This window comes from Chenopodium album, chromosome 23 (genome assembly GCF_948465745.1).
Source record: "Chenopodium album chromosome 23, dcCheAlbu1.1, whole genome shotgun sequence".
Classification (NCBI taxonomy): Eukaryota; Viridiplantae; Streptophyta; class Magnoliopsida; order Caryophyllales; family Amaranthaceae; genus Chenopodium; species Chenopodium album.
In genome coordinates this window covers 33,665,270-33,679,993 of record NC_137856.1, presented here as the reverse complement: position 1 = coordinate 33,679,993, position 14,724 = coordinate 33,665,270, and the positions used below count along the sequence as shown (strand labels likewise).

Here is a 14,724-nt window from a genome sequence, read left to right as displayed (position 1 = left end):
GTTATATCATCCAATTTATATAAAGTTGTACGATGAGCCAGGACACGTAAGTACGAGACAATGACACTTGTATAATAACAAAAAAGTTGGATTTTGTATTTTTTTTAAAGTTGGATTTTGTATTAAGGTAAAAAAGTTGGATAGATTTTGTAAGATAAAATAATGAGATTAGAGTTTTATTTTTTATAAATTAGTGGTTTAGAGTTTATTTTTCATAAATTACCAATATTTCCTTAATACTTGTATACAAATTAAATTATAAGCGAATTAAGAAATAATTTCCATCATTGCCTCAAAAAGAAATAATTTCCATCAAAAAAAACAAAAAAAAAATTACTACGTACAACGGTACAATATATAAACTTATACAATTAATAAGTCTTCGTAAAAAAAAAAAAAAAAAAAATTATTAAGTAACGATACAATAAAACAAGACTTGCTCTCCAAGTTGTTTTTACTGTCATTTGCATGCTTTGAATAATTGAATTGTTTGTGTCAAAAAAAAAATAATTGAATTGTTTAAAGGTTCGTTCTTTTTCTCTCTTCATTCATTCATGTAACTTACAGCAGTGTTTTTACATAAAAATTTTGTCTTTATTTCCAACAAATTGCTCAATAAGTTGACGGAATGATTTGAGACAATTAAGCTTGTAAAATCATGTTATTCATCTATACATGTGATGACTGATAAAGGGTGTTTAAATTTTGCTTTAAATTTGTATTCCAACTCTTCAAATTAAGTTTTTGTTGATTACAATTGCAGGAAATTATTTGTAAAATGAGTTGGAGTAAGCATTTGATGAAGCAAATTGTTAAGAGTAATATCTCAAGCAATTACTTGTTAAGGGGTACTAGAAGTTCAATTCTTGGGTTATTTCAGTTATATGATTTTGATGGAAAATCCCAAATTCCCAAACATCCTGTACCAATGCTGGAATCTCGTCGATTTAAGCATAGTATCATCCAAAAGAAGCCGGATTTGGACCGGGATTTTCTTGCTCGGCATTGGGTTTTAGACAAGGAATTGGAAAAAGCAAAGGAAAGAAAGAATATGGTTTATAAAAGGATGAATAATTATAGGAACAGGAAAAATCGTGGTTCAATAACTCGTGTATATGAGCAGCCCTTTGTTAGTCAATCTACTGCTGGATATATAGCACCTACTTCTCCTGAGGAGGTATAAATTTTATAAAACGAGAACTATATTATGGGACGGAGGGAGTATTGTATGTACTCTTATTATTGGATAGCATCATGATTATTGCATGACTAGATATGAAATGTCTTTGAACTTGCTTATTTTGAATTGGGAGCATTTTTATGTGTTAACAATGTAATCTATAATGATTATGTGAATTTTGCAGGTTCAAGTTTCCCCTCTTCTTGGTAGAGCAAATTTATTGATTACCCGAGATATAGAATGGGCAGACGTTGTGTTTGGGTTTGAGCAGGTAATTAAATTTGCTGTCTTGTTCATTTATTGCTTTATTATATATGAGCATAAACAAGATAAAATTTTGAATATCCATTGCAGCAAAATCGGTATGCAATAGTGGATGTAAGCTACCCTGGTCAGACTGTAAGTGCACTTGGCATTTGCTTGAAGTTATGTTGCATTTTAAGGAAAAAGAAGTCATTGTAGAACTCTTACTTGGGTTATTCTGTGTGTTTTATCTAGCTTGTAGGCTTCATCCGCGAAGAGAGTGATTTCATTTTGAGGCAGGTAACAAATTGCTAACAAATCCATCATTTGGCAATTTTACAGATTCCACTTCCACATACTAATTAGGATTGTTGTTATACAATTTTGCAGTTTCTTCGTGGGAAACGTTCTTTTGTTGCATACATAACTGATGCATTAGGCACTGAGCTATACAGGGTATAATTCTATCTTTTCGTCTAGAGTGGTTACTATTGTCATTTTTGCAAGCGAATTTGTAAACCTTGTGGCTTGTGGACTTGTTCAACGTGTATTCTAGGTTCGTAGGCCCTTTACGAGCTCAATATATGCTGAGGTTAATGGAAAGGTAGGCCAGATTGTTTTTTTAAGCCCTTTTGGTGCATCCTCATCTTTAGCTTTCCGGGGCAATTACAGTGCTATGATTACACTAATGTTTGTGTACAGGAGATTGGTGTTGTACACCAACGATGGCACATCCGTGGAGGAGAATCTATGATCTATATTTGGGGTAATCTTTCCTTCCCTATACACTTACATTGCTTTGATAGTTTAGTAGCCCTTATATCAGGCCTTAATTATGTAGGGATAAGCAGTTTGCTGTGGTTGAAAATCCTGGTTTTTGGAATTGGACATATACAATGAAAGATCTTGATGGTAATGTGCTCGCTGATATAAATCGTAATTGGAGAGGTTACGGTTATGAGGTTTGTTCTATTTCTGATGCTCACTCAATCTCAAATAATTGGCTACATTCTATATGTTTTGATTTGTTTGTTTAATGATGGATGTTATTGCTCTAACTTGTGAGAGGAGTTACTTGTGTTTTACTGTTTTATCACTGCTTCTGTTGTACTGAACTTTTTCACTCCAATATATTAGCTGCTCACAGATGCTGGACAATATGTTATCAGATTTGAGAGTTCTGATCCTGCATTGAAAACTGGTCTTACAGAAGAGGTAATATGCTGTACTGAAGAAAGAGCAACTTATGTACAATTGTGGCAGAGTTTGGTCTTTCTTGCTAAGATTTTCTCTATCCTATACTGCTATACATTCTCCGCAGGTTGAGGATTTAAAAATTGCGCGCCCACTGACCCTTTCAGAGAGAGCAGTGGTGTTAGCTCTTGCTGTGTCACTGGATAATGACTTCTTCTCCCAAAATGGTGGCAGCTGGTAAGCTGAATTTTCATTTTAAGGGCAATTACTGTATTTGTGTGCACATCTAGAAGCCCTTGCAATCCGTATGCTATAGCCTATAAGCTACATGGGTTACTAAAAGTGATCAATATGAGCCTTCTGTGTGCGATCCAATATTGATGTGTAATTATATGTGCCTTTACATATCAAGCTTCCTGAGGATCATAATATTCGAAATGGTTCAACGACATACCTTGAACATTATTGCTTTGGTTTTTTTTTTTTTTTTTTTTTTTAAGATCATCTTTAAGCATGGTGGTTTCATTACAGAATTTATTTTATTGCATGATATGATGCACATTTTGTCTGCTTACATCACTTTACAGGATCCTATATCGGCTACTACTTGATTTCATCACAGAAGACTAGAATACTGTGGCATCTCATTCTGGATTTATGAGCAGATTTCAAGCATGAATTAGAGGAATTTATTTTCATGGTCTCAGATCCTCCGTGTACTTAGGGAACTGCCTACTCGAGATTGATACACACCACCTAACTGTACTGACAATGTATATGGAAGCCTGGAAGAATACATTATCTGCCTGCGTTATATATGTTTCCTTTTTGTTTCTGTTTACTATGCACTAAATAGCTCTGTAGGTAATGTAACTGAGAAAAGGTACTCATTAGCTTCTGCCGGATTTACCCTTCTTGGTAACTAACCAAGTTAATTATATACCTTGTTCCAACTACTTGGAGAATTTAGTATTCTGCTGCTTAAGGGCAAGTTTTGTATGTTAAAATTTACTAGGCATATGGTTGGTGTACTAAACCAAGCAAGCTTGGCAAAAAGCCACCTCGTGACTTTGAGGTCATTGTTTCAAGTCTCGCCATCTACTTGTGCTTGGGAGTGGGGATTGTGATTGCCTTACCTTCTCCCTTTCAAGGGTTATACATGTGATTGGACTGAAAGACTTGTGAATTTGTGAGAGGTGCTAATGCAATTGGATCCTTTTTACCCTAAAATATAGGAATACTGATTAAGCACCAAAACAGTAGAGGAAAAAATTAAGCACCAAGAAAATAGAGCACATTTTTATTAGTAAACTGTCAAATTTGCAAGACAATGTACAAATTGTCAATCTACTTATCACAGGTTCCCTGATTCTTGTGTGTTACCACTGAAGAAACTTCAGAACTACACAGAAGGGTCAAGAAAGAAAATTACAGCAGATTACAAAGTTGAATCGGAAAATAATCACTTGAATCATACAGTTCATAATTCTACAGTAGATTAGCAATGTCGGATATTGAAATGAAATTATTCGGTCACTTCTTTGATTGACGACTTCAAATGTTCAGCTATTGTGGTGTGTGCAAACTTGGGTGGGAGAGTCATGAGAGGACCATTCCCAGTCAGCTTTTGCGCCGCCATGCCCAGACCATACCCTAGAGCTTTGGCAACTGAAACTGAAACAGCATTTCCAACTTGACAGTATCTACCAAAAATAAACATACATATATTAGTTCATTCAAGGAAGCTGCAGATTGCATCTATAAAACAAAATCTGATGAAGAATAAAGATGGACCAACCTATCCTTCACACTCCCATAAAATCTGTAAAAATCTGGGAAACCCTGTAATCTTGCACACTCGCGAATAGTGAGAACTCTGTCTTGCTCTGGATGCAAAATGACCTATAACATGACAAATTTGGATTTCATAATCCTCCAACACCGATCAAAAATTTGGGCCACATTATAATCTAAAGATCGAATAAAACTTCAAGGTCTACCTGACTGTGAGGATCAGGTTTTGTCAATACTGTGGGCACTGTCTCATCCCACCAAAGTCGACCAAATGGTCTTTACAGGGTTGTCATGCAAACCAGAAAGAATTTTGTAAGTACATTTTGAAGGACAGTTATTACTAGTAATTAAGTATCAGATTTATAAATTATATATCCAAATACCTCAGTGATTTTCCACTACAAAAGTTTATTGCATAATCAGGAACCTGTTCAATGTGAAAAGAATGCAAGTAAGGGATACAGGATGCCCTATGAAGTAGCCAAATGTAGGACATTAAAAACTTAAGTTGGTAGCCAAATTCCACTTCCACATACTCATAGTTTACTTTTCGAAATCAATATGTAGAGAAAAGAGGAGTTGGGTAAGGCAAAGAGATGTACAGTAGATTTACCAGTTGTTTTCCAGATGGTAATCTTATATCTGATTCTGGATCTCTACGAACAACATTGTCTGTTCCAATAATTAAACCTGGTAGGTCTCGAAAGTTTGCTCCCTGAAAATTGTTTTACTCCAAGAACTTATGAAAAAAACTATGATGTTTTGCCGGAAGAAATTATATGAAATTTAACACTTGAATTTCAACCTTTTTCACAGGGATTCTAGAAACTCGCAAGTAATCATCTTTGTTTAATTCAAGTGGTCGGTGATCATAAAGCACAGGTTTTTTTCGTGCTGTGGCGGGAGGAGTATTGAGCATATCTGCAGCATAAATTACAAGACAGAGATAAGATGCACTCCTACCCAAATGACCTATCCAAAAATGGGATAGACAAATACTAAACAACAGGATTTTAATAAACAAGGCTTTCCAAAAAATTCCATTATTCACGATTTCATCAAATCCACATGGCATTCCTAATTCCTATTGAGACTTTTTTTTTTTTTTTGACACCTGAGACTTTTAGGTGTCTAAGGAAGGCTGATATTGATTGGTATTATTGATTTATGAATATATAGAACAAGATTTGAAAAGATATAAAAGGAGATAAATTATTGGGAGATAAACTACAGGAAGAGAATGATAACACATATATCGAGGAAATGTAGAAGCAGTTTAGAGAAACTAATTGGTTTTATGCTGGGACAGTCGATATATCATGGAAGTCACATGTCTGTTGAGGAAAAATGGAAATATAATATGGATAGGAAGAAGGATCTGCACATGATTTTCTTTCACATGTAGAAGGCTTAAAAGTTCCAAGGTGCCAAGAGATGAGATTTGGTGGGAAATGATAGAGGAAATTCCACGTTTATATACACTCCCTCTGTCCGTATATCTTTGCCCCATTTGACTTTTCATGGTCTCAAAGACACGTGTTAAAAAATGATTATATCTCAATTTTCATACGCGTAAAAATTATAAATAGTATACATTATGACGAATTAAACAAGATCCCACATGACTAAATTACTTCTTTGTAGACTAATGGGAATTTGTGGTCAGAGTTTTTAAAGTTTGTCCCAAATTTTGGCAATGGGGCAACAAAATAGGGACGGAGGGAGTATTTCGTATGAATTTACAGTGTATAGAGACATAGATCCAAATGTGCGGACTTGTGGGGGAGTAATGAAGGATTTCCCTATCATGATTGGACAGTAACAGGGGTCTGCTTTGAGTCTTTTTAAATTCACAACATTGGATGAAGTAACAGGGTCTGTCCAAGATGAGATACCCTGGTGCAGAAGAATCTGTATTGGAGGACGAGACTATATCCAAGGTTAATGCTAAAATATAGTAATGATTAATTAAAGCAAAAGCTAGAATCTCAAGGGTTTATACTAAGAGCAACTTTAACCACATAGAAGGCCAATTTAGTACTAGGTAAGAGTCAAACAAGAATGTAGTTTTTTAGCAAAATAATGGGGCTATTGACCTATATATGAATCACAAGATTAAGTCCGGGTGGCGCAAATGGAGAACAATGTGGAATACTTACCACATTCACTTGATCTAATATACTTTTGAAACTCCGTTTCTGGTGGTTTTCGATATGACATCTCTATTCGAACTTCATTGTTTGTCACCTTGAAAGGAAGATTTTAGTGAACAAGAGTTTAAGAGGGAAGAATGAACAAGGACAGGTAAAGGCATTACCGGTGGAAGATCAGAAATAGCATCTCCCAGTTTAAGAGCTTTCTCAAGGTTAGGAGATTGATCCTCATCATATGCAACAACATTGCGCTTCACATCAAATATCATAGTAAATAGGGACACAACACTATAGAAAAACAGTTAGGAGTAATATTATTGAAATACACAAAAAGGATAAATACCTCAAATTTACATGGCGCGCCATATCTCACCACCACATCATGTGTAGGAAGAGGAAATTGTGGTAATCTCTGTACAGCACATGAACAATTATGTCATAAATTTATAATCTTGTTTTTGCAATTTTACAGATAATTTCTGTGTTTTTCTTCAGCATTGATAGCTAATGTTGGAACTTCACAGATGAATAGAAAACCCCACCTATGCTTGTGAAGAACCCTATATAATATTATAATCCAACTGAATCATCTAACTCACAGTCCAAGTAAGCATATTTTCTTAAATATCTTGTAGATATGCTAGAACGAATATTTAAACCTGTGATCCAAGCTAATTCTAGTAATTGATAAACATGCACCATCAATCATGTATCATGTTATTTACGTATACATTGCCACATGAGTAATGTTTCTTTTTCTTTTTGTCAAAAATAAAAATGTTTCTTTTTCTTACCTTTTCAAAATAAAAAATTATTATAATTATGTATTAGTAGGTCATGTTTCATTATTTTGCCTGAATTTCTTTTCCCATTCGGCATACATTAAGTGGCTAACCTCATTAGGATGAGCTCCCCATAGGAAAACACGTAGGCGGAATTGCGGAAGGCCATAGCAACCAGCTGCCATAATTCCTAGACTTGCTTGATACTTCAACTGAACCAATCTGCTAATTGCGTATTTTCCAAGCTGACCATTGGCAAGCCTCAGAATGTCAGCCACATTTTCCATCAATATGTATGTTGGCTTGAGAAACTCTACAATATCCATAAACACCACAATTTGGCGATTTCTATCATCATCTAAAGGGTTATCAACATTTCTGTGACGGTTATATCCACTTATTCCTTGGCATGGAGGACCTCCACAGATTATATCAACATCTCCCTGCACATCCAAATGGAAGATAAAGAAGTAACTCCTTTTAAATTTAGCAAATTGATTTATTAAGATCCAAATCAAATGCTGAAAAGGATGGCATAACCCTAAATACTATACCGGCCGAGGCAAAATCCCAAGTTTATGACCTTTCTGAACAAATTCTTGTATTCGCTCCTGGCAGTTACTAGAAATTGCACATTTACATGTATCAATAAGTAAAAATCAATGATCAATGATCAGCAAAGTAAAATGATTAACAAAATGAAACTTGCATACCTTAGTCCCTCAATTGGCTCCCATGTGTTCTCACTGGGGCCATAACCAGCCCAACGCACCTAAGTACACCAAGGTAATTAGCAAAGTCAGATATTATTAGCCACTCCACCCCCCCCCCCCCTCTTACCCAAGGAAAAAAAAAGAAAACCAGCAGCAGCAACAGTAAGGAGGATATCAATAAGGCTAGCAGGCTCGTGCATTTTGACAAATCAAACCAACCTCAAAATGAAGTCCAGGCTTGCCACTTTCGTTGGGATCACCATAGCAGATATCAGTAAGGCAAGCAACCTCATACTCATTAGATGATTTTTTAGTTTTGCTCCTCAAATTATCACTTTTCTGAGACTGCAACTGGCTTTGAACTCTAGGAGAGGACATACTCTTGTTTCTAGAGTCACCAACATAACGTTTACAAAGTTTATCCCACTCTTTCAGCAAGCCAAGAAATTCCTCAGCTGGCTCATTTCTTATCTGTAATGGCATAATATAAGAACACACATCCTTCTTTCTCAAACAAGTAAACAACCAATGAAATTAGAGCATAGCTTGACAGTGTAAAGGCTGGGCTTACTGACTTGTGCTTGGGGATGATTTAACCTCAAGCTTTCACAGGCTGATGTATTGATGTCAAGAGCCCATCTCTAGAATAAGGCAATGAATTAAGTTCAATAAATACGAAAGAAATCATAACAGTTAGAAACCCAAAAAAGATCACAAGGTCTACAATTTACCGTTTTAAGATTAATTCCAGCAAGTTTAGCCCCTAGGCATAGTCCCATTGACATTCCTCCACAACCAGAGTACAAGTCTAACAATACCATGTCAGACTTATGTGGCTTATGGGCAGAAAAGTTCCAGAAATTAGGCTTGAGTCCATTTGCTTGGATCTTCTTCATGTTATCACATGATGAAAGGCCAGGTTCCTCTGTAACCAACCAAAGAGTACTTCAATGTCAAGACATCCAGATACAACCAATTCAATTTTAGTTCTTTGGCTGTAGCATCACTCCCCTCACAATATTCAAGATAAAGAAGGCAATAATTCAGTTTTTATCACTTCTGTAATTTATCTGCTGATGTTATCACTTATCACTGTGATGAGTCTAACACACTAACAGCAGTAGGATGCAACTCAAAGAAGGAGATCTTAACATATCCTGGCCTGCAGATCATCAACTTACCATCAACAACTGTAGAAAAAGTGGTATAGTCCACACAGTATTTCATGTCATAATAGAAGTCAAAGGCAGAAAGGGATTTTGTTTTCAAGTCCACCTGCCAGGTAAAAGGCAACAAAGAACTTCAAAATTAAAAGTAACATAATCAAAATATAGCCAACACAAAAGCATGAGTATCATGATATCAGCAAGAAACTACTGTTGTAACTGCAATCAATTAAAAGTTGAAATTCAGAATTAAGTCACAACCTCCAGGATAGCATGCATCATTTACGATAAAAGACATGGCTAGAGAACATACACTTGGTGGTACTTGTATAACCTTGACTTTTGAAACAATGCAATCTAATGGGTTGTCATTCATAAGATCCGAAAGGAACAACCGCTTTTCATCATGAGGCTTTGCCTCATCATCTATAACCTGAAAAGGAGCAAAAGTAATCACACAAAGGTTGCAATTCTTAAATCTTTGAAGTTCCCAACATGACGACAAAAGAAAATAGCCAACTTATTTCCAAGTTGCTCAAAAAGAAGAACTTTTCAAAAGGTCAAGGCTGTATTGACTGAGATTTCTGTAAGCAAATGAGTGCTACTAATTGACCATTTATCCTTCAGAATCAACACTCGGTAAATTTTTCTTATGTGTATTTTTTTTACCTACCTGCAACTCTGCGAGGCAGGGAAATGAATGAAGCATGAAAGGAGTTAATATGCAACAGAAAAACTAAATCCCTAAGAGGTTTATATCTTTACCGTATCTTCAGCCCTATAAAACCATTGAACTCGAAAATAATCTTCATCATCCATGGTTTTGAAGAATTCTACAATCCTGCCAATAAAATTTTTCTTCCGTTTTTCACCCTACAAAACATAGATAGTTTGTGAGGAAAGAATAAATAGGAAATGGATAAAAAATTAATAATAATGAAAGGACTAAAAATGGTGTTTAACACTGAATATAAGATATTTATGGTCTTGAATGTAGTTCAAGCAGTTGAGTCATGAGACCATAAGACGCATGTGTCCATCCTTTGATCCATAATTCCATTATAGGCCTCTTATAATCAACTCATAACCACACTGAGACTTTATACATTCTAGGTATATCCCACCCTCCTAGATCTTTGAAATTGGATTCAGAAGCTCTGAAGTGCACACAAAGATCAACATCCTTAGCTTCTTCAGAGCACTGAAGTACCCACGTGGGCCTAACCAGGTGTCCCAAGATCATACAAAGCGTCACTAAACACCCCTCCACATGCTCACTCAACTAAGGCATCCCATTCTGACTTCAACGTGGAGGGGATTTCCTCGACTAAGCCTCAAGGTTAGCAGCTTTGCATTTCCTCGTTCTCAATCCTACTAGCCGACCAGATACCCTAACATTACAAATCATCACATTTCATAGCAGGAGTAACTTCCATTCTCGTGTTTTCTTTCATGTTCCCCTTCCATGTGACAAGACTACTATCAGATTTCTATTATTATAGCTAGAGAATTCTTCTCAGGAATTATACCAATAAAGTAGATATTGGTAAGCTACCAATCATGTGTTTAAAAGAGGCTGCAATCAGACAGGAGTATATTAGCATTTTGCTTGGCTTAGTAGTCAATCATCCAAGGTCATTAACTCATTGTACACACTCCACCCCCACCTCAATACACATGCATAAATGCACATCGTAAAATGTTAATAACAAAGTAATACAAGTGACGATTGTAAGAAGCTTCTTCTGAAAACCCGATCATAGTAATTGTATCCAAAGCATAACCATCATATAACATCAAGACACGATAAAGGAAAAGAATGGAGGCTTACTTTTACATATGTACAATCTCCAATTTCGAAAATACAATTCACAACTTCAGCTTGCGAATAATGACATTTTACATTCAAAATCAACTCATCTTCATCATCATCATCACTATAAAAATACAGGGAAAACATACCAATTAAATAAACATACACTGAATAATAATAAGCACCACCAATAATAAGAATGATTGATCACTTACACTGATTTCGAGTTCCCTCGATTATTTCTTTGGCGCTGCAAAAATACAGCATTACAACAAGATCATCAATCATTATAACCCCAGAATCACAGGTCTTAAATTCAAATTAATTAAATCAAATAAAATTATCCAACAAAACAAAATAAATCCCATATTATTCCCTCCATTTTCACCCTCATTATCATAACATTTAACAAATAAAATAAATCCCATCAAGAAAATTTGATTTCTTTTTTAATTATTGCATGCATTAATAAACCCAATTAATTAAACAAATAATTTCATAAATAAACTAAAATTACAAAGAAAAGGAGTAAAATTAAGACAATGTACCTTATTCGTATACCTATATGGCCACCGGCGGCGAGCTTCTTTATCGGGAATTGGGTCACCGATCAAGAAAGAAACACAGGCAGAATTACCCCTTTTCTTCTTAATCTTATTGGTCTGTTTGTCACCGGAAGCACGACAATCAGTCAATTTAGCATCTCTCTTTCCTCCTCCTTCAACAGACAACCTAGGTGACTTCCGATGTTTCATCGGATCATCGGAATTTGTTGGATCCGACGCCATTTTTGTCACTCTACAACAGTCAACAGCTGCTCTGAGAGGAGTGAGGAGAGAAAGAGGAAGAAAAAAGGGGGTATTTTAGGATTTTGTTGGGGTTTTAATAACGTCAATAGAGACTCATGGGCGGCGTATTTGACTTTAATGGTCAAAACATTCTAATTTCGAGGCGATTTTTCTAAAATTTCGAAGTAAATTGAGATGTACTTTTGTATTGGTTTGAAACTTTTTTTTGAGGGGAAGTATTGGTTTGAAACTTAGTTAGCTAGGTTATGTTGTTTTCGCCTCAACTCTTCTACTTTGATTACAAATTTTTTGTAATTTGAGATTTGACTTGAATATTTTAAAGTAAAAATTAACAAGAATGCACTAACCTTTGATCCATTCTCCCAAAATGCACTAATTTTTAAATCTGTTCAAAATAAGGCTTATTTTGGGTAGATTTAAAGGTTGGTGCATTTTGAATTTCAAAAAAAAAAAAAAAAAAAAAAAAAAAAAAGAAAAAAAGATTGGTGCATTTTGGGAGAACGAAGCAAAAGTTGGTGCGTTTTTGTTAAATTTTCCTTTTTTAACAAAAATATTAAAAACAATAAAATTATTACCATTACATGTATATGTCATAGTAAAATTAGTACGAGAGTGAGGGATAGCTCAAATGAATAGAGCTTCCCTCCCGGTTTCAGAGAATCCTGGAATCATCCCTGCCTTTGTGGCTCTATAATAAACATAAAAAAATATTACAATTAGTAAAATTCAAGATTTGGACATAATTGTTATTGGAGAGGTAAGTAAAGAAAATATATAAGTTGTGAATTGTGATGATATGATTCAATAAGAAATAAACATGAATAATTCTCTTTTCTTTTATTTTTTGTGTTAGAATTAATCAATCCACAAATATATGTTACCTTAAAAATTGATGCTCTACTATTTTCTACCAAGAGAGCATTCAAAGCTTGTAAAAATTTTCTTTTTAACGTGTTACAGTAATTAATAAATGATATCCTAATGTTAGAGCAAGAAAAGCGGGATTTTTAGAGCAAAATTATTAAACGGGTTTACACCTCAATCAAAAGTAGAAAATTTTCATAAAGTATCTTAATTTATTTTACACAATTTAGTAAAATACTCATAGTAACCAAAAAATAAATAAATAAATAAAGTTTTTTCATTACCTTGGTACAAGAACTCTAGCCAAAAGGGTAAGTAACCGGCTTTGACGGTTCTTCTTGCCGTTTTTTTTTTTTTCTTATTAGCCAGTGATATCTCACATGCTCTCTATCTCTCACGATTTTCTACTTTTTCTTCTTTCTCCCTCTACTCTCCTTCCTCTCTCTTCTCCCAACAATTTTCTCTATTTCTTCCTTATTCCACATTTCTTCTCATCTTCTTTCTCAATCTCTTGATTTCATCGCCGTCAACTTCTTCCCCTCACTTTCTTAATTTTATTTTTCTCTTTTCTACCTCCCTATATCTCCCGATGCTTCCGCGCAATCAAAATCCTTTTATCAGAGATAATTTCATAATTGCATGTCATTGGTTTGCTGTAACAATCCAATTTGTCCCTTGTTGCTGTAAGTAATGCCTTCAATTTCTAGTATTTTCACTTTTGTGAATGTAATTTTAGTTCGAATTAAACTCTTTGGTTTTTTTATTTTTTTTATTCTTTTTTTTTTTTTTTTTTTGGAAATTAAACAAAAAAAAAATGTCTCTTTTTAAAAATGTTAAATTTCTTGGTCATTTTTTAAGGGTAGATTTACAATTATTCGATGCCTGTGGTTCAAGAAAATGTTGTTGCACACATTGTATAGGAAATTATTGCTCTTAATTTTGTTAATTTATGCCATCAATTAGAATTGATTTTCAATTAGATTTGTGATTATTTAGACACGTTGTAATGATATAACTTGATATACAACTTAGATTCGATTGATTTGATTTGATAAACTAAATGAATTGAGTATAGATCTAAGACTACATGTGTTTCAAGAGACATGCAGAGGAGAACCCACTCTTCTTCATTTGAGAGAGACATGCAAAGCAGCAAAGGAAAACCTACTCCTCTTCATTTGAAGTTTTAGTCAAAGTAAATCTTGATCCCTTCATTTTTTTTTTTATAGTTGTTTCATTTTGACTTTTGACACTATTTGCAAAATTTGTTTTGGCCATATATATTTTTTCTACCCATGTATAGAAAAAAAAAATCGTGTAAAATGATAGAACTTTTCTCAATTTACATTGTTAAAATTTAAAAAAAAAATTATTTTAATATTTAAAGATAATTAAATATGTATTAATAGTGAAAGTTGTAATGGTTTGTATCTACACAAGTCGAAGTAGAACAACTAAGAAATACTAGCGTACAAATATATACAAATTATTGTACGGAGTATAACACATATTTTTAATTATTTTAACTTTTCTGTTATTTTTGTAAACCAATTAATTATTACTAATTAACTTTCATCGATTCACCAATACTTTTTTTTTATATATATATAAAATTGTATTTTTTTGTACATTAATTTAAATCATTTTATCCTTATTGGAATCTATTCGTATATTGATTATAATGTATGTAGGTGAAGAAGAAGAAGGAGAGGAGAATGTAAGCTACGCACAATTAAAAAGGAAGTCAGCTGACAACTGTCAGAATTGAGACTTGTTTTTCCAAATTTTAACAATAAGGTAATCTTTAAACTAATTTTAAATCATTGATTGGAAGTCATATCACATCTATAGCATAATTAAAAACTAAAAAAATTGAAATAGGATCAAAGTTAACTCTAGTGCGAGTTACGACAAAGTCACTATAGATAATTTGACACTTATGCATATTCATTTTCATATTTTTCTTATATACCTTTTTACAAGCTAAGGTGTCTAAAATTTATTAGATTCATA

General features: G+C 34.0%; 1 protein-coding gene and 1 pseudogene across 1 annotated transcript; one reads left to right on the top strand and one right to left on the bottom strand.

The window, feature by feature from the left end:
- Window positions 1-778: 778 nt before the first annotated feature.
- LOC145609664 (altered inheritance rate of mitochondria protein 25-like) lies at window positions 779-3,092 on the top strand (annotated as a pseudogene).
- An 803-nt stretch (window positions 3,093-3,895) lies between these two features.
- Window positions 3,896-11,884, bottom strand: LOC145606770 (DNA (cytosine-5)-methyltransferase CMT2-like). Its single transcript, XM_081662598.1, has 21 exons — window positions 11,587-11,884; window positions 11,254-11,288; window positions 11,057-11,162; window positions 9,991-10,098; window positions 9,539-9,658; window positions 9,241-9,334; window positions 8,791-8,984; window positions 8,635-8,700; window positions 8,279-8,530; window positions 8,060-8,118; window positions 7,901-7,967; window positions 7,460-7,789; window positions 6,908-6,976; window positions 6,729-6,815; window positions 6,571-6,658; window positions 5,217-5,332; window positions 5,025-5,126; window positions 4,795-4,838; window positions 4,618-4,687; window positions 4,416-4,519; window positions 3,896-4,320 (listed from the first exon to the last, which is right to left on the bottom strand). Exons 1-21 carry the CDS (start codon window positions 11,824-11,826, stop codon window positions 4,143-4,145), a joined length of 2,529 nt encoding a protein of 842 aa, XP_081518724.1. The 5' UTR covers window positions 11,827-11,884; the 3' UTR covers window positions 3,896-4,142.
- Between the last annotated feature and the right edge of the window lie 2,840 nt (window positions 11,885-14,724).

Excerpts from the sequence above, each read along its gene's own strand:
- LOC145606770 (XM_081662598.1), bottom strand. The coding sequence starts at position 11,826 with ATGGCGTCGGATCCAACAAATTCCGATGATCCGATGAAACATCGGAAG. Across the intron at positions 11,289-11,586 it reads CATATAGGTATACGAATAAG|CGCCAAAGAAATAATCGAGG; the intron begins GTACATTGTCTT and ends GTATTTTTGCAG. Across the intron at positions 7,790-7,900 it reads TTGGGATTTTGCCTCGGCCG|GGAGATGTTGATATAATCTG; the intron begins GTATAGTATTTA and ends TTGGATGTGCAG.